Below are 27,280 nucleotides of genomic sequence, written 5' to 3' on the forward strand. Positions count from 1 at the left end.
GAATTTGGTCCTCTGGCTTCAGGCATCTTAACATAAGAATGGTAGTCATTCTTCTACTCACAATGAAATAACACTATAATCCTTTGGGCATGAAGCTCGTTATGGTTGCTGTAGCCATTCTTCTTATTTAAAAAGCGGATAAAAGCTTGCTTAAAGTAGACGTTCTCCTTGAAAACTTTCCCATCAGTTCTGTAGACAATCAACTAGAACATGTTCACACACCAACCAAATGAAATAAAGCCTTGTTTCCAGTTATTTAATTAAAATTGTAAATGTAAAATAAATGTAAATGTAAAATTAATTTCATAGGAATTAGCATCAATGACTTATGACGTATTTTAAATTAGAGTAAACTGTTTCCAAACAATTTGGTTATCTATTCATTTGATTAATATATGACTACTGATTCGAACATTTGTTAAAGTTTCAATTTGATAGGTTTATTTGTTAAAGCTCAAAAAGCCCTTTAAAGAAATATTCAAGGTACATTTTGTAAGATCATTGCAAATTTTGGTAATTCAAGGTAAATTTTGCAAGATCATTATTGTGATGTTATCACTTGCCCTGACAGCTTTCAGACACTTTATAGTGACTCCTCATTCAGTTCACCTGGCTACATCTAGTCCAGCTATGAAGGGGTTGCTCGTTTAACAGCTTTAGTAAGAATCATAGAAACTGCTTGTAGTTTTCCCTCATGACCACAGTCTTCCATGTTAGGTCAAGACATTTTCATTTGGATATAATCAATCGGTAAATAAATAATAATTAATGAGTTCACATTTATTTTCTTTAAATTAATTTAACTTACATTTAAGTACAAAGCAGCAAAGAGAAGCCATTGCCCTCTGCTTATCCCTGGCATTCCTAAATATGATTTAACTTTTCTCCTTGCTAGCCACAGGTTACCTTCATAACAAAGTATTTTTCTATCTACTTTACATGGACTGGACCACAGAAGCATTTGCATCTTTGCAGGAAAAAAAGACATCCTTTATATATATTATTCCTTCCATCACTTCATGTGTGAAGCCAAGAAGATTTGATTGTGGATGACTGATTCGATTTTTTTTTTCAGCAGTGTGATGGTATGACAAAATATTATGATGACAGAATAAATATTTCACATCACCTTTCATATCAAGCATAGTATTTTGACATGAAGATATATATTGGAGAATATTATGGTGCTATTCAAAAAATATTGGAAAGTAATTGAAACGGTTACAGTTCCCTTGTCACATCATCCAATTCCATGGAAATGAAAACCCATTGGATTCAGCCCCGGTGGAACATAACAAAACCTTGGTTTTCTGGAGCACAATAAAATGACAGGCTGTGAATGGAAATTAGGAACACAGGACTCACAGAGGCATATACCACACATACAGGTAGGAAGAAGAAATTTAATACATCAAATCAGTGCTCGCCTGTAGCTCAGATCTCTCCACCAACCTTTTGCAGACTTGTGAAACTAGTGGAAGCTGGAAACAGCAGTAAAAAAAGACAATGGTTCTGTTGATGCTCTTGCTGTTTACTTTCAGTTCAGTCTAGAGGAGCTGTACACCTATGACTCCTTAAGGGAAAGGGAAAAAACAAATAACCTTGAATCCAATGCCTATAATCAGTCTACTCAACTCGCTGTTACACTGAACGTGCATACAGGTACATTTGAGTGTGTCTGTTTTGTGCAGGTTTAGGTAAAGTACTTCTTTAGGTCACTAGCTTCCTTTGCCATCTCTTCCTCTGTCCTCCACTTCTCCGGTACGTCCTGGTCCTCCCGGTCATGTTTCTGGAGCTGTTGATGGAAATTTGGGGTTATTCTAATGTTTCACCAGAGTGGTTCTGCTTTTTTTCCCCATCCCACACACATATCAAACTTAATGGGGTTTGGACACAAAACGTTGCTCCTTTCACAATGGAACCACATGTACATCTCTACAGCATCACAATAAGGGACAAACAATGACAGAATCAAGGTCTGGCTTTAAATACAGACTTCTGCGGTCTTGCAATATGAAGAAAAAGATGCAGGGGAACTCAAGCCACATGTAAGCAACATCCAAGGACAAGCAAAATCCAATGCATGATAAGGATCCCTTCATAAATAAGTTTGGAATACTGTATGGGATCAGAAAATACATTTTTAAGAGAGATATCTCACTCAAACAGTAAATGCAGGAGGGATCTATCACAATTCAGCGGGGACGGACTTGAAGAACATTCCGTGCAACACATTACAAAGCATGTCTGTTTTTTCCCTCTCTCAATTTCTGGATATACTAAGAAACAACATTTTGTCAAACCCATATGGCCCCCTGCCTGGACAGACCCCCTGGACTGAGCTTGTGATTTGTCACAATATTCACAGCTGATGGGTGAGTGGAGGGAAAACCTGATGCAAGTACAGTCCTATGCCATAAAGCAGGAACAACAGGGAGTCCTTCTGGTTGCATCAGCGCCATGTTGCTATTTGTCATTTTAGGCGAGTTGTTTGTGTAACATCGGGTTGCATAGGTCTCAAAGGGAAGAACTGTTTGGCAAATTGGGCATCTTTCTTGTGCTTGATAAAAAGTGCTGACATTCCACCACAATAGTTCCTCTTATAGTGCACCCCTAAATGATTAGTTTAATACATGAGGTGTGCAAGGCTGTGTATGAGAAAGATAGAGAGAGAGGGGGGTAAAATCATAAAAAAAAAAACTCCACAAGGCAAACAAAAAGGAATCTCATGAAGATGTCAGCTCACATGAAATACTTTTGAGCTTTTTTTTTTTAAATCACTCTAAAAGCTTTAGGAGTCCATTATTTGAGTGCAGTGTTTCTCTAAGTGGTCCGGGGGAGGTCCGTGAACGCGAGATGAAGCCGTCATTTTAACATACTGTCATGCTACCCCTCTGACAAGGTTTATTTCGCATTTCTGGGAGTGGAGAGGTGGACCGGCCGGAACATTGTCAGAATCTCTCCTGCTCTACATGAGGAGTGGGCAGGCAGAGTGTGCTGACACTGGAGGAGGTGCTACTGAGCCCTCCTGAGAGCCCTGTGGCACCCCCCCCCCCCCCCACACACACACACACACTACCCCATCCGGAGAGGAGCAGTCAGCCATTACCCCAATCGGAAAGGTGCCGTCAGCACACTGTCACTGCTTTAGGGAGATGTGGTCTAGAGGGGGCTCCAGGCGGAAGCTCCCAGGTCACCAGGACAGACAGGAGTTACCTCATAACAGAATATGCTACCATGGGCAGGGGGGTCTCCAACCTATGCACACATATTACTGCTGCAGTGTTTGCCCATCGTAGACTATCACATCAAATAAAGGTCTCCAGCATCAGCCACCCTCATTCAGGATCAGGGACAAAGATCAGTGATATAGTTGTTTGTTTAAAGGATAAATCTGCACGTACATATATAGACACACCAACACATAACCACACAAACACACACACATGCATGCACATACTTATACACACACAAACACACCCACGTGCACAAAGAGAATGAATCTGCAGGCTGATATGATTTCAGTTTCAAAACATGTTAACACACTACCTGAAATACATAACATTAAAAATCATTGTAATGCCTAGTGATTTTAGGAGGAGACTTCATGACCTCCACAATAGGTGGAGCTGTATGTTATCAATCACTGTGTCATCTAAAATACTTTAAAGAACCAATCTCCATGGCAAAACCATACTGTTGGTTTGAACCACTGATTCACTAATAACATACAGTAGCTTCAGGAATCCTCTCTCACCCACATCAGTGTTTCCCCTTTCTTACCAATGGGAGACAGGCATTATCCCTGTAGGCTCAATGATACAGCAAAACAGGGATTCACACATTTCATGTCCTTTTTAAAAACAGGGCGCTGAATGAAAATAAATATGGGATGATCTGTTCAAATTACTATTGCATTCATCATGAGTTTCAAGGATGACTCAGCACATTTGTGGTTCAGTGCCTACACCATTCAGAGTGTTATTGTGTTGTATCAGCAAGACAGTACATTGTATGACACGAACAAGTAAATTCTGCAAACTCCATCATCTCAATAAAGACATTCAATATTATTTTACTCAGTGTGTCTCAAAGGGGAAAAAGGCGCAATGCAAAAGGTGAAAGGATCATTAAAGTTAAAACTGACAATTGGCTGAAAACTGCTACAACTGTCACAAAGCCAACAACACCACTGAAAAATACATCTTCATCTTCGGAAAACAAGCGTTCTTGTCCTTTTTTTCATCTACTCCCTTCCCAAGCAAAGAACAATGTCAGAGAGTGGCTGCGTTACAAAATACACCTACAAGTTTGTAGGAAGGTTACCCCATTTTCCCAACCCAGCACAACTCAGTCAGAATAAATTGTGTAGAAACTGAGGGAAAATATGTCTGTATTCATGACCATTGATTTTAGTACTATGAAAGAGGACAATTTTGGTTTTTCAGTTAATGTCTTCTTACATATATCACAATGGGTCCCCATCTGTGTCTGCATGGCTGATTTTTCTGAAAATCATGAATATTAGTGCTGAATAGATGCAGAGTATATAAAGCCTTAGTGGCTGTCATTGCTGCTTTCTATTTTAATCCCAAGGCAGGAGCTTTTCACATGCTGTGTGCTAGAAAAAAAAACTGTAAAAAAGGTGTGGTAATCTATTGCAGACATAAAGTAGTATGCTGTCAACAGTTGTGTTGGAAGTCAAAATGGTTTAAAAGACATGTGAGGACACTGTATACAGAGATTTATAGTCTACTGTATGGTGAAAAATTGAGTGTGTAGACAGAGTGACTAGGGGGTTGGTTCATTGCAGGTACAGCACAAATTTACAAGTGAGCTTTGGCCTGGAGCCTGGTGAGAGCTGGGGTAGATCTCAGCTGTGAACAAAGACAGCTCAGAGTGTAATCTGAATAACAGAAGTGGAATACCAGAGAACAACAGACCTTGGGATGTCATTTATCAGGTGTGTGTGTGTGTGTGTGTGTGTGTGTGTGCATGTGTGTGTGTGTGTGTGTGTGTGTGTGTGTGTGTGTGCGCGCATGCCAACCACAGCTAACAGGAGGTAAGCTGCCATGTGACACAACATAAAATTAGTACACTACTGAGCAGTGAGGCAAATAAACATTAAAAGAAAAAAGAATGTGGCTCTGAAGAGCTTCTCTTATAACAAGTTATCAAGGTCACATTAAAGAATCCACAGAGGTTTTATTTTCATATGGTATTAGTAGTAGGGATGATTTTCAATAAATATTCACATGATAAGAGCGACAAATAGGATGCCTATGCTTTGGTCCTTACAACCCTAACTACCTCCTCATCCCCTGATAATACTATCTTCCACTATGTAATAGTCCAACAAGTTTCAAGTGAAATTTCTTCACAGAATTCTAAGCAGCTGCAAAGTTAAAATCCACTTACTTCTGAGTCAATAGCACATCAAGCAGCAATCAGTAAATTGAGCTCAGCTGTGTTCCACTGTTTGGAAACATATGATCTTCCTGATGAAGTTAGCTTGATTCAGCAAAGCCCAAGATACACAGTGCAGTGGCTGCCAAGTTGGTGTAAACGTGTGCCAGGTTGGTGCTAACCTTATAGTATTTAAAATATTGTGCAGACTAGCCGGCTGGCACTAGCTAGGTACACTATCTGAGCTAAACTATTATATCAATCTAGGTGGAGACAAACTCATTTAACCAATTAAACCTAGGGATTCAGATGTTCAGACTGAAAGAGCCACATTGCATTGGCTAGGACACTGAGAGACTCCCTACACATTGTGGTAAGTGTTGTGTTCAAAGACCAGTAAGCCAGAACCTCAATTTAATGTCTCATCCAAAGGTTGGCATCTAACACTAACCAATACTGTCCCAGTCCTTTGCATTGTGAGCAGGACTACACCATCTTCACACCATAATTACAAGGCATTTTTGACTGGTTAAAGGTGTGTTGGTTGTTGATGTCATTTGTTGATTGTAGCCAAGCAAATTAGGGGAGTGTACTCAATTCAAATGACTCAAGGAAATTTGGGGTTTTGTACCAGAAGTTTTTTGTATCAAAAGTGCCTTGAAAGGCAAAGAAATGTGCAAAGAAATGCAATGAATAGAATGCCTCGTTCTGCTTTCTTTGTACACAGACACCTAACTCCTTTAAACCTTTAACCACATTTAGGAGGGACCGCACAAGCCACTGCAGTGCATGTTGTGTCCACAAATCCAACAGTGACACCGCAGCTCTTAGCCACAATCTGGGCGGAACACAGGCAGCAACAACCATCACCCATCCAAACCCCACCAGCCACCACCGATCTATTTCTGCAGATTCACAGGAGCGGCGTTCTCTGCTGGTTTTCTTCAGCCCTGCAACAACACATCTGCACGAGTGACCTAACAGGGCCTTTTACCCGTAGTCACAGATACAGCAGTGGAATTAGGGAGAAATCAGCAAATGCTGTCCCAGGGGGACTTTATTCTCTTGCTTTTCCAGGAGCGTGAAGTGCTCCACAGGCACAAAAATGCAGGCACGCCAACATGCTGAAACACAAGGCTCCTCCTCAGAGGACTTCAGTAGCCTCTGTATTCCAAACAGCGAATCATGTTTCAACTTTATGCTCGAATGAGAATCCAAGAATAATGTCTACATTGGTAGCCAACACTGTTTCTGACACCTCTGTCAGACCTATATATAAGACTATATGTAAGAACACACTTCCTTCCTATCACAGAATAATGATGTCAGGTCCTCTGCTTTGTACATGTTAGACACATTCTTGATTTTGCTGCAGATGCTTCATGGTCTCAGAGAGCTACCATTTCACTGTCGGTTCACATTGTTGAATTCAAGCATGTGCAAATTCCCCCGGCGCACGTTAATGTATTAATCCATGCCCTTATTAAAGATATAAATGTATAACCAAGGAGTGTAATGGGTTTTGTGGACCGTCTTGACATTTAACACAACACTTGAGTAAAAGACGACAGGCTCTGTTATCTGGCTCTTGACTCCACGACCTTGACTTATTCTAGCAGCTTTAAAATGTGACATTGGAGGTCACCAAATAATTAAGACTGCGGAAGAAAAAACTTCAAAGGCCAATCCTTTGTTCCCAGGCAGACACAGCTCATTCATATTTTTCAGTTAATTTACTTTATTACGTATAGAAGAATGTTCTAATACTACTACAGGGAAACCCTTATTCTCTTTGAATTAAAAATGAACAAAATTAACATGGTAGAGTATATCCATAGAAAACACTAACGTTCACAGTTAAGTGAATTACAGCATGTGTCATTGGCTGCCATTTACAAATAAATGTATACCAGTATAACTCATAGAAAACTTTGATCCCATTTGGGTTGGAATTATAAAACACGGACATCAGTACACCCGTCCATTCTTTTATTTGTATACATTTCAACAAAATAAGTCAGGCTGAGACTGACTTGTTCATCAGAGAGCATAACTTAGAGATTCTGGTTCCCCAGTGTGTAACTGGACAATGGGATGAAACCACCACACCTGCAAGAAAATTCCAATGGACATATGGAATAAATGCACACATGACCTAAATCTAACCCAGGACATTAAAGCTACATGACAGTACTCTGTGCTGTACTCTGTGTCACCATGCTGTAACAAAAACTCTATTGACAAATAAGGCAAAGAAATGCCATTTCTGACAATATTTCCTCTTTCTTTTCTTCACTGCAGAGTCACCACTGAAAGACTTACTCTTTTCCTCTGACTCCCTCTGTGTGTGCAATATGTTTTAACCAGTGCAGGTGGTCTGCTTTATGCTTTCACAAATCAGTAAGTTCCTGGAAACCATATCAGAAACCTGATTGCTGTGAATTGAATCCTTTTTCCCCCACAGAGGCAATGTTATGAAAGAGGGCCATGTCCCTGAGTACAGGAAGAAATAAAAAAATAATAATTACAAAAAGATTAGATAAACATGGGATTAAATCAGATTTATTTATTTATTTTACTTCATCACTTTTACTCGCTCTCTTTTTCATTCTTGTTCTTACTCCCCAGCCTCTCTCTTCTCTGACCCAATAAACTCATAGGGCCGTGTGTTTAACTGCACAGAACATGACTGGCCGTGAAATTCTACTTTATATGGCAAAGAACTGAATAAAACACATTTGAGAATATGCCTACAATTCTGACCCATACTTTTGCAAATTTGCTCTGATGTGTGATACATAAGAATTTTTGTGTCTTGAAACAATTAAGCAATTTCATGAAAGTTGTAAATGAGGATCAAGTTGTAAAACCAGATTGTAGTGAAAATGGTGTTTCTTGTATACATAATTATATTATGCATTATAATCCACCATATCATACACACAGTTTGACTGTTACAATCAAATGGCAAGTGATTATATAAACCATAATAAACCAAATGCAAAAATATGTGCAACCACCCCCTCTATCAACAATATTGTTAGCCTTGCAGATCTCAGCCAGACAATGCAAATTCATCTATGCACTTTTTAATAACCATTAACTACAACCAAATAAGGATAAATAATCAAAGGTAGACATGAAGAAGCTCTTTTTGACCAATATTCAGTCCCGACTTTCAGTAAATTGATGAGAGCCATAAAATTACAATTGTTATTACAGACATAAACCTCCTATTTTAGTACACATTTGTGATGGAGAAATGGTTTTGTGAGGACAACCACTGACTAATGGCATAGATTCGTCATGCCAAGAGGTTTGTCTATTATAGGAGCTGAAAGACATGAGCACTGTAAGCAGTGGAATCCAGTCATTCAAAGAGAAAAAAAAAATCTATTCACTGGCAACCCTACCGCATCTGTTTAAGAATGCACTGCCAATTACTTAGCTTGAAATAATATCCTAGGTATCTGTAGACATTTGTACCTATTTACACAAAGAGTGTTAGAGTTTACTATGCAAGGAAAATATATATCTTTCAATTAGCACTATGTTTTGCACATCATATTTTGGGCTCACGAAGTGTGAATACAGATTTCTGCATATATACACATACTGTACATTACTGCAAACAGCCATGTTACACATATCAGGAAAAACATTCTTTTATTGTTTTTTTTTTTAATTGAACCATTTCTTCCTTCAGCAGATCAGTAATTAAACTCATTTAGCCAGAGATGCAATATGCTGTGTGTCCATGTTACAGTGTGATAGTTGTTAGGGAATTTATATCAGATGGACTGTTGTTATACCATCACATTCTTTTGTACCATTGTGCAAAGTCCTCAACCTTGTAACTTGTAATCCAAAAATATCAAACAGTATAAAAAGTTAACAAGTAGCTCTGGGAAAGTAATGCTATCACTACTACTAATTATTACTACTGCTGCTACCACTATGATTCACTAGTATCACTACTGCTACTATTACTAATACAAGTACTACTATGCTGAAAAGGACTACTACCACCACAAATAATACTCACTATATCATATTTATATACAAACATAGACATATTTGTATTATTATAAACAAACATACAATTTACCAAGCATCTAGGACATCTGAAAGGGAAAAAGCGGAGGGATGTGTTGAATCTCTTTTTGGGTCCCAAAAGGTTCTGGCGTCTCATCAGGCAAGCAAGCTCAGGACATACACGATGACAATGACGAAGATTGACTGTCAGCAGGATGAACTGTCGGGGATGCAACCCCATCCCTAGTGGTGACCTGTCCCTGTCTGCACTCTGAAGTGACAGTGACAGCAGAGGACTCGGCCCACTGGACCAGAACACAAGGGCTGATGGGAATTAGGTACTAATTATGCTGGCGATGAACAAACGGTTCTGAGCAAAGCGGTGCTGTCGACTGCATAAAACAGCAACAACAACGGACAAAAAATAAATAAACCGGCCGAACAGACAGGCACTACTGCTGTTTATAATTTCAAGCACATCCATGATAATGCACATATTAAATATAACTGCCACCGGCAAGGATATTACATATCTTGTTGAACATAAAACATTCATTTTCCGTGAAAGAAAGAAGACCATATTCTGTATGCTGGCATGCATTGGCCAGACTGTAAAGGCCTCAGAGCGGCTCCCAGTGGATACAGGGGGTGGGGGCATTGACAGGTACTTGGGGCATTACATCCCACCGCCATCCCTTCCCTTCCTGTTCTCTGAGGACCCACCATTGTTTGTGTTGATCGATCTCCCTCACAGATGACAAGCTTCTGTGGTCACAGTCCTCCCCTGTCACTTTTTTGCTCTCTTTCTTCAACTGCACACAGATCAATTTAGGGCTGTCTGCAAAAATGTGCTAGAACACACCATGGAAAAACAAAACAAACATACAAAAAAAGAATCTTCTTGCCGTTTAAATAATGCAATTTATACTTTGCTTTAAACTATAATAACTGTTGTAGTGCATATGAATGAGTGTGTGTCAGTGCCATACCATTGTATGGCAAGAACACACTGAGTGCTTGTTCAGCTCCCCAACAGTTTTATTGCTAATCCAATGGCACATATAATCAGCCTTAATATTTGTAATATATGTATATGCCTAAAGTTTGTAAAATGCTGACTTTTACAGATTGAAAAGGCAGTCGCAAATGCCAACATGTACCACACATGCAAAGAGCGTGGCCTTTCAGCAAAATAGGACATTTAACACCATATGCAGTGACATGTGACTCAATACCAGCATCATCACATATTCACAAAAGTTACACATAAGCTTGTGTGTTTCTGCAGAAAATATGGTACAGTTTATGATCCAAGCCAGACTTCATCAGTTCTTCTGTCTCTGTCTTTGCCTGCTGGCTTTGCAACCCCAATAACCCAAAAAATGGGAGGCAGAATTTGCAGGAGTAAAAATGAACAGATTGCTTTAGCTTTTTTTTTTCTTGAATTTCAGCTATGACTGAGGCCATCTTGATGGCACGCAAATGTATTTTAGCAGCTGGCAGTTACCACCCCCCCTCCCCACCCCCCAAAAAAAGAGAATCTCAAGGATTTCAGAGCTACTTTCTTAGAGAGGTTTTCAAATCTATCCCAGTTCCCCAGTGCTCTGATTAAGTTTGAGTGGCTGTGTAATGTAGACTCATTAGGCAGTAGTGAAAACAAGCACCCAACCCATCCCCTGGCCCCCCTTAGCCAAGGAACCTTGGGAATGGGTGGAGTGGGATGGGGAGGAATGAATGGAGGAATCAATCTGTCTCAGGTTAGGGTGGAGACATGGAAATATTGCATTTCAGCAAATACCGCCTTCAATGTATTGTCACGTGACGTGACCTTACAGCATTCAAGGTTTTGATTAATTTGATCACTGCGGTGACTGTATCAACGTGACCCAATGAGAAATGAAAGGTTGGGTGATAAAATGAGTTATTTCTAACGAACCTCCAGTGAGATAGATGTTTCGGTCTGCTAAATCAGAAATTCTCCAGCACAGGGGAATGATCCATAAATCTTGCATCATAATCTGAGCAAAAAACTGTGAAGCACGCCCACGAGAACGAAGCATGTGCCTGCGGGTATCACGGCAGAATATTTGAGCATCACATTCTTGACTGCATACAAATCTCATGTAATCAATTATTACATTTTTCCTTGGAAACTGTGACATTCTATGGCTAGTGCCTCTTCATCTTTACACACTGCACTAGGTGAAGTTCTCCCACAATGTCAAGTGGGTAATATCATACTGAAGGGAAAAGTGAATTGGACTTGATTAACCCCCAGTAACCCCATTTTCTACCATGGTGACAGTGTGCCATACCATATACAGGGCAGGACCCCATAAGCCAAGGAGGACATGCTATCATTAAGTAATGGCCTTGAGGTCAAAGGGCATAGGCCTGCAGAACGACCTCAGCATTACTCACTTCTCTCCTACTCTGAGATAACTGGAACTCCTTAGGTCTGTCCTGCTGAGGTTGAGGCGTTGACCTGCGCATGACTTGGCAACCAGACCGGGTTCCCAAACGAGTTGATTTGAATAAGTCTCAGCAGAACTTAACACTGAAAACCCTCAACTGTCACTCAAACTCTGACTAACTGACTTGACATTGTTGGCTTCTTGTTGGGATGGGGCAGAAGAAAGTCACTTACAACTGTAGGATCTATACTTGAGATAAACTGTGCTTCTTTCAAATGAAAAAAAAGGCTGAGGACACTTTCCAGTTTTAGATTATCCTCACCATTGTGTATTCACATCATGCATGTTTGATTATTATCTCAAAAAACTTGCATTTATATGAAGTACACCCCTCACACTCTGTACCAATTCTACAAAAACTGATAAACTGGTTTATTTTTTGATCATTTCTATAATTTCTTATGTGCAAATGCATAAATCTATGTGTGTGTGTGTGTGTGTGTGTGTGTCAGAGAAACATGGGGGGATGGGTGTGAAGACTTTCCTTATGTATTCATAGTTGTCCTTGTGTAGTTGAGTGATGAAGTATCAGTTAAACAATGCCAGCCTCGTTGTTTAACCGATAGTTCATCGGCAATGCTCCCCAATGAATGCTCACCACCTGTTTCCACACTGAGAGACAGAAACGCAACCTTAATCCTGTCTCTCACCACAATCTGCCACAATATAAAAGCCTCAGTTAGAAAAAAAAAAGAAAAATGATTTAAAATGACACAAAGGCATAGGACAACAGGACACTACACAGGCCACGTGAGCCAGAAACCTTGACTTTACAATCAATATATGCGCATATTCAAGTTGGTTGTAAAAACGAAGATGACTACAAATGTTTGTCAGTCTATGCAAATTTGCACTGAGAGCATGTAATGAAAAACAAATTACAGAATATTAATGTAAGGAACAACATTGTTTCTCCAAAAATAATGCATTACTTTATAAAACCTTGAAATTAAAATATCAATTGATCAATTAGTCACCCATTATTCTAGTTGTTATTACAGTACCTCCAACTATCTGTGGACTGTGAGTCAAATTCACATATAATGCCTATGCAATAACAGCAGTCTCAGAGTGACATTTGCCAAAATTTTACAAGCCAACATCAATCATCATCATCAATTTTCATGGTGAATTTTTTTTCTTGTTTGTTTGTTTGTCTCAAAAACTGTTCCCAAATGCGATAATGGGTGTACTTACTGGAACGAATTATTTAATCGTGTCTTATGTTAATTACTCTTTTGATGACCACCATTCCAGTCTCTCAAATGCATCCCTTTTGGGCGCATGTTCCCACCAACATAATTGAGCACAACTCTTCAGTTAAATGTCATCAAACAGAATCTCAAAACCTCTGACCACTTTATTAATTTATGCATATTTCAATATTCCCTTTTTCATAAAAGCAAGAAAAGCCCCCGTGATTAAAACGGCGCACTCTCAAAGATGAATGATTCAAGAGTTTTGCCTCTTTGACACACTGTAACGGATGACGATTATCATCATTTCAATTATATGTGAAATGTGCGTGTGCCCCATAGACTTGGGCACCCAGTCTGTGATGTCTAAATTGTGATGTGACAAGCGAGTTATTTGGTTGGATCTGGAGTGAGACTACCACACATTGAATTTTTATCCTAAAAAGTCTCTGCTGAAGACAGTGCAGTGAAGTAGGGTTATTCTTTTCCATGCTTTGTATAACAGTGTGCCCATGCTACTCTGACTACGGTTTTGTCCAAAAGGAAGTCAAGTGAAGTGAATTGAAGGACATACTGAAGTGACTTTCCAGCATCTTCACTCACTGTCTGACAAAGCAGGCTATGGTGCCATTTTCCTCACCAGGGGATTTTTGGATTCTGTCCTTGTATATTACTAGAAGGTTCTTCAACTGAATTGCTCCAGTAGAAAAGCACAGTTACATGGAGTAAATGGGTCATATGCAAAATGTCAAAATAGAAAAGAATAGATTTGTATGCTCACTATCATACTCAAAAACATTGGGAGTATTTTAAGTATTTTACTTCAGGAAGGCAATATGCAGCACATGCCTAGAACAGAATGGCTGACAGCAGCTCTAATTCCCATGCAGATTAGGAACACACCTCTACACATTTCGCTTCAAACTACTTATTTTGTGTCCTGAATGTGTTGAGTACAGCTTCTCAGATAATGAGCCTTCTAAATTATTCTGTCATAATGACACACCTTTAAAATATTAATGTCTTTATATTTATTCGGTCATTAAAAAAAGTCTACAGCAAAATACAAATGCAGATGGCCAGTAGTTAAGGAATAATTGTGTCTAGTAGCTTGAATTTAAAGTGAAGAACATTGAGGTCTAATGGGAAATAATTTGTTGAGAAAAGCACTGAAAGCTATCCAGGATTTTTACTGTATTATAATGTGTAATCTGAAAAGCACCAACATGCTGACAAAAGAAAAAGTTTTGACCTTTATCAAAGGGTTGACCTTCACTGTAACTCTCACCTGTATCATCTCTCTGTTAGCTTATTTTGTGCCTTACAGACTCCATTATTTCACAAAGTCATCTTGCATGTCAAGGTAATGTTTTCTCCTCTCAACATTCTGTCCCACAAACTGTCACTTACTCTCACGGTAATGCAGCCAACTGAAGAACTAGATTATTATTAAGGCCAACAGCAAATTAGTCCACTTGGTCACACTCGCACCAAGACGGCACATTGGTTTTAGAATTAATACATCCTTTCTCATTTAGGTTGGCATTACGAACAAAAAAAATGTCTAAACATTGTTGTTAGATAAGACAAATGTCTCTTGTCTTTAAATAAAATGATCAGGCACAACACACTAAGTTGTCTGACTGAAACAATCTTATCTGACAAGAAATTAATACAGTTGAAAGAAAAACAGTCATTAATCTAAATGTGAGGGCATGAGTCAGCCAGTAATAAGACCAAAATAAATATGTTGCGAAAGTTAGGCACTAATTACAACCAGTTGTCTTGTCCTCATATTTGTTGAGTTCTAAGTGTGGGTTGCATTTGCCTCTGGGTGTTGGCTGGGATCCAGCTTTATGGAGAGAGGAGAGGACGCAGGTTGGGAGGGTGGGGGTGGGGTTAATGCAGTCCCTCAAGTGGCCTGCTGGTGTGACAGGGCCTCTCTGTGGACAGGTGGGCAATCTGGTGCATGTCACAACGTCACACGGCCTTCTCCGGCGATGAAGACTAATTACACAGCATGGTGACTCGCCACCACTCCTCGGGGAGACGCGCTCAGCGGGGCCTGAGAAGGAGCAGGGCTGGATGGGAGTGGGAGCACTAATTGAGCCATGGCTGGTGTTCCCTCCACACTTCTCCCGGCACAAACAGGAGCAGCGCACAATGTCTCCCGAGCTCTGTAACACTTTCTTTCTCTGTGTTTACTCTCTTCACCTCAGTGCCGCTCCAAGCAAAGTCTCTTTCCTGTTGACGAATATCCGGTCTCAGTGGAAAGCATTGCTGGAGAGGCAGCAGTATGTGTGGATTGGGAGAGCTGGGGAGATCTGGTCTGAATGACTGTGCTCTGGTTACAGGAGGGTGATGCTTTCTGAACTCCTTCATGGGTGGCAATATCATGTCCTGTCAATCACTGACTGGTAAGAACCAGTCAGAGGTTCAAATCATTGATCATTGAAAAAATGTATAGCTCCACATATATTTTGGCTCATGAAGCCACAGTAATCCATCACCGGTGCCTACCAGTGTGTAGTCACCTGTTGTCAAACTTGCGATTACTATTCCACCTTTACAGTAATCCATGGCTTCCTGATTTGCAACAGATCAATACAAAAGTTAACTTATAATGCAACTGGCCCTATAAGTGCAATCTTCATACACTATTTACTGTGGTATCTAATGAATGAATAACGTAAAGCACATGGTTCCTGAAACCTCTCCTATTGTGTGAAAATGAGGTATGGAAAGAGATTCCATATCTGTCAACGTGAGGATTGTATTGAACAACACAGATTGGGTCGGTATATCTTGAAAAGGACATGAAACAGTAGCTACAGTAAATGCTAAAGTATGAAGAACCCAGAACACAGTGGCAGAACTCTTTGTCTGTTTGGCTCCCTGGTGTAATGATGCAACATGCTGTCTTTAAGAGCCATGACATGACCTGAAGCTCACATGGACAGCCTCCATGCTGCAGGGTTTTACACTCGCTTGGCAGAGCAGCCTTGCAAGCTTCAAGGTGCCCTCTCCTCTGCCAGACCATCTTATTCAATTCTGAATGAAAAACATCTAAACCCTACATTTCTGTTCAAATCAATACTTTAGCTCAGCTCAATCCTGCCTCATAAATGCATCACTTACATTCAGTTGTTATTTTTACACTAACAATCTCCATTTTCAATGGATTTCAATGAATCCCTCTTTAACTTTCCCTAGGTCTTCTACCTGATATTCCACAACACATCAAAATCAACAGGACACGTGCTTTGACAAATAATGCAGACTGCTTGTAATTAAACCTACATTAACAGAATATACTAATGTGGTTCCAAACAATGTGAAACATGTTACACCATTGTTTCACACCTTTTTCAGTCAAACATCTTGAGGAAAGTGGTCTGACAACTTCTCTCTTCTCTAGATTTGCAAAATGTCTATGAAGAGTTAAGATAGAAATGAGGTCAAATTTTCATGTTTCATACATGGGGAGTTAAAGCAGATGAGTTAGAGCACCTGAGATGCACAAAATTCTACAGGGTTCAAAAATCATGGGGTGGTGTACTTCCATTTAATGGGAATAGGACATTGCCTCTTTTTAAATATAAAATACTATATGACTAAAACCTAATTTCCTCAGTATCTTTTACTCCTGGCTATGGAATCAAGAGAGCCCAGGCCTGTCTTTTCAGATTACATTTAGACTACAATTAGACTAATTAAAACTATCTGACTTTCTCAGTCTTCAAATGGAATGCATGCCTGACTGGAACTAATTAGAACTGGAACTGGTACTTCTCTAGCCTGTTCTTTGCCTTCAGCACTCACCATGAAAATTTCAATCAATCTCAATACTAACAGATATTAAACTAAATTGTGTTGTATACTGAGACATTATAAAAAGAAAGTAAACAAAAATCTTTTAAATGCATCTATGAAGATTGACATTTTGAGTTTGCTGTAAGTTTTGCAATGACATGCTCTGATAGTTGACATGATGGAAACAAGCATAAACACCAGCTGTCCAAACAGATGATAGTTTGTGGGATAAGAGCACTGCACATCCGTGGATACATTAAAAATAATCTCATAAGCAGAATAAATCCACTGCGCTTGCATACATACTCCTTACTAAATGATCTTCAACCTGAAAACACAGCCTCCTCTTCAATTACATGTGCTTACAGTAAATTGAACAGATGGGATTTCGTCAGGTGCTGCAACAACAATGATTGAAGTGCCTGCAAACAATTCTCACAAGAATACAGACTTGAAATTCAGTTCTCTGAGAGACACAATTAATATGACATCTTTGACAGGCAAAAGATGACGTGATATAACAAGGAACAGGAAAAGGTGTCGTCAATGGTCAGTGTATTTACACGTATCCGCACACACACACACAGTGGTACCAAAAAACAAATGTAACCAGAAATTGCTGAATGTTTTTCTGCACATTAGTCTAGCTGCAGTGATGAGTTTGTCGCTTGTGCTGCATCACCTAAAGGGAGGTTTTTAGAATGATCTGAATTAGCGCTTGGAAAACTGTAAACCCTCGAGCTGTTGTGAAAGTGTACCTATTTTCCTCTAGAAAGTTCTTTCAAAGCCCAGAAAATAACAGTAGTTGAGGATTCAGACATGTATTCTGTCCACTCGAACTGGTTTATGGAGGAAGAACTTTGCACTCAATGGTTTTAATCAGTTTCCCGCTGCACTTTTCAACAAGAGTGAAGTTACTGTATTCACTCCATCGCTGCACACTGCACTAAAAGGTCATTTTAAAACGCAAAACAGACCCTGTGCACCTCTTGCACCGTTAATAGAGAAGCTACAGCACTTCATAAATATGTATGAAACTGACATTTCTAAATTAAACATCACTATCAAATAAGGTAGCGTCGCAATTATGTGAGAAAGGAAATATCAAAATACCTCACTTTGAATTTGATCAGATTTTCTTCTTGGCTGAACAGGCAAAGAGAATCACAGGAGATTAACAGTGCATACACTTCAACAGTCAGCTGAAACCCTTTGAATGTTTAAAGATTTAGGTTCATTTGAAGTGCGGCCTTGAGTTTTACGGAGTGTAGAACAGTTTCAGATAAATTACTGTTTATCTTCATAATTTCAGTAACAGATCCATGCAGTTTTTAGTTCTAAAAGATGCAATACATCTATAATACATCTTACCGTAATATATATGAATGTATCTCAAATAATTAGAAAAATATTCTTAATTTTGAAAAACAATCCATCCAGACACATTGTCAAATGTCACATTGTACATGGCACAAACAGTTAGCATAACATGTTTCCTTTTAAAATGTCAAAGCAGTCAGTTAAAGAATGTATATTTTCAACACTTTAGACAAATCTCTGAAATACACTGAAGAATGGATAGAGTATATGTTTAAAAGCACACAACTGTACTACAGACATAAAGCTATCAATGAGGTTTTTTTTTTCTTCTCCTGGCTTACTACGAGAACTACTTACTACTTGAAAACGTTTCCATCTTTGGTAGCTCTAATAGATGTGAAGTTGAAATATACATTTTTCTCCGGTTATGATATTATAACTAGCCATAGGATTATTTCTCTTGGAAATGTTATACAAAACACATAATTCATCTGGAGGAAGAAGGTAAAATGTAAAAAAAAACAAAAAAAACAGGATGAACAAGACTTATGGCCTGGATTGTGCAGAAAGGAATTATTATAACTATATTGAGCAGTTACACTGTAATTCCACACGAAGGTGAAGTCCTGTAGTCTTTTTGGGAAGCATGTTTGATTGATCATTACTTTTGATGCAGAGCGGGAGTGCATAGACCTGGACTTTTTTCTTGCAGAATTCAAATGAAAATAAATAGAAAATATATAAATAAATATTGAGAGAAAATAAATAGACAAATAAATAAATGCTGCATATGCAAATTGGTCCTATCGCTCTGTTAACATATATAAGGAGTACATTAAACATGACAATAGTAATAATTTGCTAAATAATTTTTTGCAGATGAAAATTCTCAGTAATTAATCAATTAGTGATTTACAAGCTGAAATGGGATAATACCAATGTGGTAAAAAATTAATAGGCTCATTTGGCCTTTCTCCAGCATGGGCTGGCTTTTAAATGCTGTAATTGGAGTCCACTGGGGCATGCTGATTAAAACCCATTTTGGTAAATCACACAGTGATACATACCAGAATTCAGCCAGAGCTATATAATCAGACAGAAAACACATCACCCTGGCATGCCAAAACCTGCAAAGTAGCAAAGTATAGTGAACGCATTAAATATTTATACTCAATGGAAAAAAGAGTAGTAGCTAATTAAGTAATTAATATCACACTTCAAAGGGAACCTCCAAATAAAAATATGTTATGCTCCTGGCATATATACCAACAGAAAAGGATACATAGATTCAACTTTTCAACTTCTTAATAAGCTTACAACTTATCAGAATAACTTCAGAGGTGGTGAAGTTTACACGTGTCCACACTGCACAGGAAAAACATCCATTAATCCAAATGTTGACTGGGGTGTGGTTCTTGTTTCAAAATGTAACAGCTGGCAAATTAAACGGTCATCAAATAAAGGGCTACCAAAACTATTATAACACGTATGCTGAGTTTGAAGTCTTTGTGTAGCTAACGACATGCAAAATAATCCTTCCTGCAAAATAATTAATCAAAAACTACATTATAAATAATAAAAGTACTAATAATATTGTACAGTACTAATAATATTGGGTACAGAACAATGAAATACTGTTGAAAAAAGCCTTTGGCTTGAGAGTTGTCCTTTGAAAATTGTTCACCTAATTCCCAAACCTCCAAAAGAACAAAGGTCTGACCTTGTAATTAAATTAGCTAGAGCAGTGATTTAAATCTGCCATATGGGAGACATTTTGGCTCCAGGGTTTCACACTATAGACTTCCAATCAGGCTGCTGTTCACATCTCCAAAAGTGCTATCATTTTATGCAAAGATGTCTCATCAGAAATGCTAATGACATTACTTCTATTACAGTCTAAAACCAACACAGTAATCCTGACTTTCAATTAGCGATTAGAATTAATCATCATTTTAGTAATTTAATGTTTTGAATAGTAATGCTCATAACAAAATCTTTGGGCCTAGAGGTAGAGGCTTTTTATTTTGGTGAAATTCAAACATGTCTTGATGCCAGTACCATTAGAAATCATTATTTCATGTCCACCTTTTGAAAGCCCTCAGTTCTCTGAAGCAACTTCTCTCAGTGTGTGGGTGATACTATTATACTTCACGTATTGGACAGTGGACTGTATACTGCTTTTGTACTCACCTGAGTATGAGGGGGTGGTTTTAATGTATGGTTCTTGCTGAAATATTTGCATATTCAGCTCACTTCAGACAACAATTCCTGCTACACGCTTTGAACGTTCAACCAAACATGGTACTGTGGTTTTGTTTCAGATACACATTATTTTCTTTTACCTGGGTGAATGCCAAGCGCCATTTGCATATCTTTTCTTTCCTTTTTTTAAAATAATGGTTGTTTAAACATTGTAATATGGGTAAGTTCCTCCATCTTCCTGTGTGCGCTCCTTCCAACTCCTTTGTGGCAGACTGACAGGTGTGTCACCTTCATGCTGTCCCTGATTACACTTCAATTCCCCAAAGACACACCACGTTACACAGTACAAATGAGCACACAGTTGTACTCGGCACCCTTTCATCTGTTCATAAGGGCAGGTTTACAAAACATTTGCGGAGGTGGGGTTAATATCTGTTAAACCATCACCTACTATGGTCAAAGCACAGTCGTATTTGCTATGCAAGTGCATTAGTTAAAACATTGATTTTACACCATTGCTGGCTACCCAAATGTACTTGATACAAGTGATTACATTCATGTCCTATTGATCCCCCCCATTCACTCAATAACATACACAGAAACCGAAAGCACGCTCAATCTATGAGAAATCCAGTTGGGCTATTCCAGTCAAAACAAACATTATGTTGAAGTACCCAGGATCTGTACAAGTCTCACATTCAGTAAGAGTTGTTTATTTGTGAAGATGAGACTGGCTGTTAGGCAAGCACCTATAGACTGGGCAGACAGTATTTAGTCATTAGCTGTTATGAGATGATACATTCGACTCAGCATTCGATACGTTTTGCGAAATGAAGTTCATGAGACAAAGTGATCACAAAATAATATTCCCAGAGAAATAATTCGGAAAAGAAAAAAATATGACATGATTGAACAAGTTTTCTTTTTCGTTCCTTTCTTCAGATATCAAACCCCTTAGCCATGCCAACACTTATGATGTAGCCAGGACAGAAATCAAGAAGCATATTGATTACATTATCTAGCTTGTTACAATGCCTAGAGTAACTTATCAGTATGGTGCTGCTGAATTCACTAGCTTATCAGTGAACAGGCTAGCTAACAAACTGGCTTTTGAAACATCTTTGTTGATTTCATATTATACAGTATAGTTCAGTTCTTACTACGAGAACTACCTACTTCTCAGAAAAGATGGCGAACGTTTCCATCGTTGGTAACTTGGGTCTTATTGATGTGGAGTGAATAAGTTGAAATGTTTATGTTTTTCTCAATGCACATTGTCAATGCTGAATATTAATGAACAGAATGAGTAAAGCAAGCAAAAGTTGCATTGGCATGGTATGTTTTGAAAAAAGCAAATTACATTCCAGCTTTAATTTATTTCGCATGATGATTTGCTCTTTTAGTATGTTCTCAGGTCCACGGAACATTTTGTAATTTTCTGATTTTGCAAAATTCAAAATAACAATATTTCATCTCATGCCAAATCACTAATGTCTTTGTCTTAGCACTAGGCACTAAGAACCACAACATGCAAGAATCTACTTCTGTGTGTTTCTTTGTTGTACCTGTATACAATAAATTGTTATCCATTTTACTGTTGTGTCAGTAGCAATCTTTTCTGCTGTATCAGTTGAGAATATAAATAAGAAATAACACTAGATTGAAGGTCTTGTATATGGTTTTTGTAAACTGGCCTCACAACAAATTGAGGTGTTATTATCACTAACAATGTGTAAATTATTTGAGACTGTCTCCGATTACATAATTACCTTTAGCAAATATCCCACTTGAAGTGCTAACATAAGTACATCCAAATTTTCTCCAAAAAAACATGTAGTAACATGCAGCCACTAAAGTTTCTCCCTGTAAAATCCCTATTGCCTTAATTTCATGGCTTCTTTGTTCTGAGCTGTTCTATGCTCTATTCCTCTCTTGAGATTTTTTGTTAAATCATACCCTGCATTCTATCATGCAATGCAACTTTCATATGGCTCGTGGTCTGACACCTGGGAAATGGCAGGTCTGTAAGACTTGGCAACCAGAACCATGTGTAACCAGAAGGGTATGAGCAGGGCATGAAAACCCTGACCCTGAACACCACAGAACATCAGATAAGAGACAAGATTAGCTCTCTGAACCAAAGACCCAGGTCCATGCCAGAAGGAATGGACTGTATTTATATAGTGACTATAGCGGTTGACGTCACCTTCGCCAGCAGACTCACATGTTTTCATGAGATTTCACTCATCTAACTGACAGCACTAAATAGAAAAGTGCACTGAAGCAGGGCCTTCACAGTTGTAATACAGTTAGTGTGAAGTGCTACCTCCCTATAGACAACCCCCCTGTCTCAAATAAGACCTGTCAGAACATCAATGGGTACATTTAGAGGAGGTTGTTTAGTTATTAAGTGCCATTGATTTTGTAGTCACAATCAAATGCTGCAGCAAGCAGGATTACTTTCTTTAGCGAAATCTCATGACAAAGAGTCTCTCCATATCTGCTTCAGTTAATGCCAATGTTCTCTATTGATATTGATTCACTCTGCATCCATACTGGCCAAGGAGCTTGCTCTCCATGTCTTTTCAGACACTGAGGCAGGTGTGATGGGAAGAATTATTGCTGTCATAGGAGTGCTTTGATCGTGACACAAGGCTATATTTCTAGGACAGTTGTCCTTGATTTAATGAGGCATTTGAGAAGTCCTTTGTCAAGACGCCCCATAAGGAGACTGATCCTGCACTGTCAGAGATCCATGTCAATCATGCAACAATTAGCTTAATTGTAACCCTCTGGTTAACAAATGTCTTCAAACTTACCTTATTTGCTTTCTGTGCCTGTTTTGAAAGGTAACAGTGTGGCTGAAAGAGGAATGTTTTCCCTGAATTATTAAAGACAGTCTCCCCATCACAGAGAACATCAGTCTAGTGATCAGAAGATTCCGCTTAACAACCACAGGAAAAATGCATCTGTTTCTATTTCATCTGTTTACCTTTCCCAGCTCCTGGACCAGGTCCTTGCACTATCCCACTATGACTACTGTGACTCCCTGTGGGCTGGTCTCCCTGCGTGGGCCACCAGCCAACTTCAGCTCATTCAGTATGCTGCTGCTGGGCTGATCTTCAGACTGCTGAAACATACCCATGCCTGATCCATTATTTTCTCCCTCTGCTGGATTCAGATCAGTGTGTTAACATCAGCGCACTCAAAAGGCAATCTTATCTTCAGACCTTACAGCCCTGCACCAGCTCAGCATGTGGTGGGCAGGCTACACATCCTCTTTTCTTGAGCCCCAAGTAGTGGAATGAGCTATCTGGAGCTCTCAGAATGGCAAAATTGCTTACCATTTACTACAACACATCTTTACCTTGGACATTTGCAATCATAGCACCCAGTGCCTCAATACTCCAACCTCTAAGTGTAATATTGGTACAGTGTAATGTAGTTCTTATTCACACCTACTATAGCCATTTTCTCCCTTGATCCTGTAAGAGATGACAAGAACACATATGTAACACTCTAGCAGAGATTTTGCCTAACTTCTCCATTTCATACTGGCCTTAATCAAAAGGGGAAAAAAGTGACTCTTTAATCACTTTTGAGTATAACACACTTGCAGTAATTCATAAAGCATATCATAGCATCACTGACAGTAAACAATAAACTCTTTTCAACTGACTTTAGAATTTCTCCCCAACCTTGATGTATTCAAGCTGCAAACACATTTGTTCCAGCATCCTTCAAAAAACACTCTTTCAACAGGAGCTAGCTAACTGCAGGCTAATGTTGCTGGCATCCCTGAAAATGACATAATAATGTGGAATTTTACAACACGTGCTATCCAGACGCATTTTTCCCCTGTTAATGTGTTATGATGCAGTAGTAACTAATAGCAGTTGCTAATTAGGTTTTGCTGTTGATTTACGTAACCTAGTGTAATATATGTTTTTTCTGCCTCATAAAACAAATTTTGAAGTGCTTAGAGTCATTTCATAGGTAATTAGCTAACTAAAGGTAACTATTTGTTACCTGCAGCTGTAGTAGGAAGCATGAATCTGAATGGTGAAACCTGAAAATTGACTCAATCAAGAAGAACAAAGCTAAAAAACAGTCTCCATACGTTCTGAGTTTCTGCATTTCATCATTTGTTCCCGCAAATTATCAAATGGTTGTGAGGTGGCATTATTTAGTGCTCTGCTCAACAATAAAAAAGTAATGAATATGATACCTGGACCACTGCCACATCATCAACTCTCAGAAGGAGGGTCCCCACTCATAACCTGCCTGAGGCCACTGACTATAGAATGGAACGGTTGTAAGGAAGTGTTGACAGGAACTGACACCAATGTTATCTTTTCTATTATAATTTTTCAGGAGTCCCAATTAGGCTGGGTTTTCAGGTTTTTTGATCCCTGGAAAATGCACTATGTACAGTGCTTTGTGACAATCTTGATTGTAAAAATGTGCTATAACAAATAAAACATGATTGACTGGTTGATACATTGCTGACACAGGCAGTGAAGGAAGTATTCCTTTGTAAGACCCATCATGCCTTTCAAAAGGATGACTTATTCCAGTGGTCCTGCATGAAGCCAAAATAACCATATGCCAATCAAGTTTGTCTTTACAGCTAAGGCTGTCTAACATCTCCAAACATGTAGATGTGTTGCAAAGGATCATTGCTAGACACTGTATGAATGCAAAAGCAATCACTGTTGTATTCTTATATTGTAACACCTTTTCCAACTTGATGCTTATTTACAAATTAACCTTGTTCTTGTTGCTCTTGTGAAATGGTTTTAATATATTTTAACCTTGATAGTCTTGCAAGATGTTCTGGCATCTGCCATGTGAATGACTAATAATAAATTCTCTTCAACAGAATGCCAATGAGGCATTTAGGACATTTTATGAAACTTTCTGTTCAGGACAGGAACTTCTTATACTAAATATGCATTGTACCAATAATTATTGTGAATCACATCTTTTTTAGAAAACATTTATTCAGAAAGCAGCACCTCCAAATAATTTTATGTAATATACAGTACTATAGAGTAAACAACAAAAGCCAATGTATAGATCAGTGTAAAATTTGTCAATAAACGGATTTCTAACTACAAACTAAAATATGTAACAATCTTGCGAACAGCAAGTAAAGCAATATAAATGTAAATGGAATATATATAAAAAACCAGTTGTTGATAGAACAATATAAACAAATACAAGGCTGGTCTTCCTTTGTGTGAGCATGTGTTTTTTACTGGCAGATGGTAAAATTTGGGAGAACCTTAAGGGAGCATACAACATAAAACCATGTTCAGACAGACTCCTGCCTTACTGACAACTGTGGAAATCTCCTAGGATCCCAACACATGGTGACAACATCAATATTGTATAGTATCACGTGGCAAGTTTGCCAGGCAAGAATCCCAACGATAAACTGCACTGACTTATTTATGGTTCATCATCAATGATGCTGGGAACATAAATTTTTTAAAAATATATTTTTTCATTGCCAATTTTATGTCTTCTGTTCTAGATTTTAAAACTGATTTAGGCCCCTATTCATTCTCACCAGAAAGCAGTTTGGCCTTAACTCTGAGGTAAGTTGAAGATTGTGGGATTTATGCCAGTTGTTTACACATCTTTTTTAACAGTGACAGTCACTGTGGAATACAATATCAGGGGAAACAACTGCCAATAAATATTTAATACTGATTATACAAAATAAATGAATGGATATAATCATTTGTCAAGGTTTTAAAAAGAATACAATTCATCAAAGAAGAGCTCACAGCCCTAAATAGTGAGAAGAGATTGATTATTCTGTACACTGCATTCATGTTACCCATGTCTCCTTATACATCTTTTCTATGACAGGGTCTGATGAGGACCGACAGAGGCGCAAAACATGACAAAGCATTATACCCATCAATAAACAGAAAATAATTGGATTGAAGAGAGTGTGTTTCTTTTCATTTCAATTAAGGACAATACAGATTCATTATGAAGACCTGTCTGAAGGAATGTGAACCTGTTCTACAAATGTGCACCGAGAGACAAGACATGTATCAGAAAACTGGTGGACACCTCTGTTCAATTATCTTTTCATTCTCAAGGGACTTCACATAAATTCCACCTTGATTGAACACAACAATGGCTTTCCCAGAGCAGGCTGGTATCCTTCAGACCTAACGTCCTTCCCTCAAATGTTCGTCCAGCAGTGCGGTTCGTGACAGGTGGCTGGTTAACATCATTAACAATGCACAGGGCATTCCCTAACCCTTGACTGTTTTTTTTAATTACACTCTTTAATGGCTGATTAATTCTGTCATCTTGCGATAACAACGGCAGGATCTGATAGTGACTAATTAATATGCAAATTCACAGGACTTTATTGGTAATAAGATTCTGTCCTCTTTGATAGCGTCACCTTTTCAATCGGCGTGTCTACGGGAGACGTTGAGAGGGAGATGAAAGCTGATGGGCTTGGTCTGCACTACAATGTACATTCAGCCAGTCAGTTTGCAATACGTAGAGGCCACATTTAATGACTTGTTTTGTCTATAAAAAATCAGCATCACATGGGTTGTCAATACATGAATCAACCGTTACAACACTCTTCATCCCAAAAAAGTGCTTATTTAACAAAGAATAAAAATATATACTACATGCACGCTTGGTTTTCTACCACGCCTTTAGTTTACTTTGTCTTATGGCAGCAATCAAATTTTTATTCTTCAAAATATAAACATGCATAACTGAAGGTACAAATCGCTAATCCGTAGAACTCATTTCATGCCTCGCATTTGCTGAGTGGCAGAGAAATAAACA

At 38.6% G+C, this 27,280-nt stretch overlaps 1 protein-coding gene across 3 annotated transcripts in view; it reads right to left on the reverse strand.

The window, feature by feature from the left end:
• Positions 1-1,359: 1,359 nt before the first annotated feature.
• Positions 1,360-27,280, reverse strand: part of fhit (fragile histidine triad diadenosine triphosphatase) — a 227,972-nt gene continuing 202,051 nt past the window's right edge. For all 3 annotated transcript variants that reach the window (XM_036531595.1, XM_036531596.1, XM_036531594.1), the window contains exon 8: positions 1,360-1,795. In XM_036531595.1, the coding sequence (XP_036387488.1) occupies positions 1,694-1,795 (102 nt within the window). In that variant the 3' untranslated portion in view covers positions 1,360-1,693. The remainder of the gene's footprint in view (positions 1,796-27,280) is intronic.

The sequence above is a fragment of the Megalops cyprinoides genome, chromosome 6, assembly GCF_013368585.1.
Source record: "Megalops cyprinoides isolate fMegCyp1 chromosome 6, fMegCyp1.pri, whole genome shotgun sequence".
NCBI classification, from domain to species: domain Eukaryota; kingdom Metazoa; phylum Chordata; class Actinopteri; order Elopiformes; family Megalopidae; genus Megalops; species Megalops cyprinoides.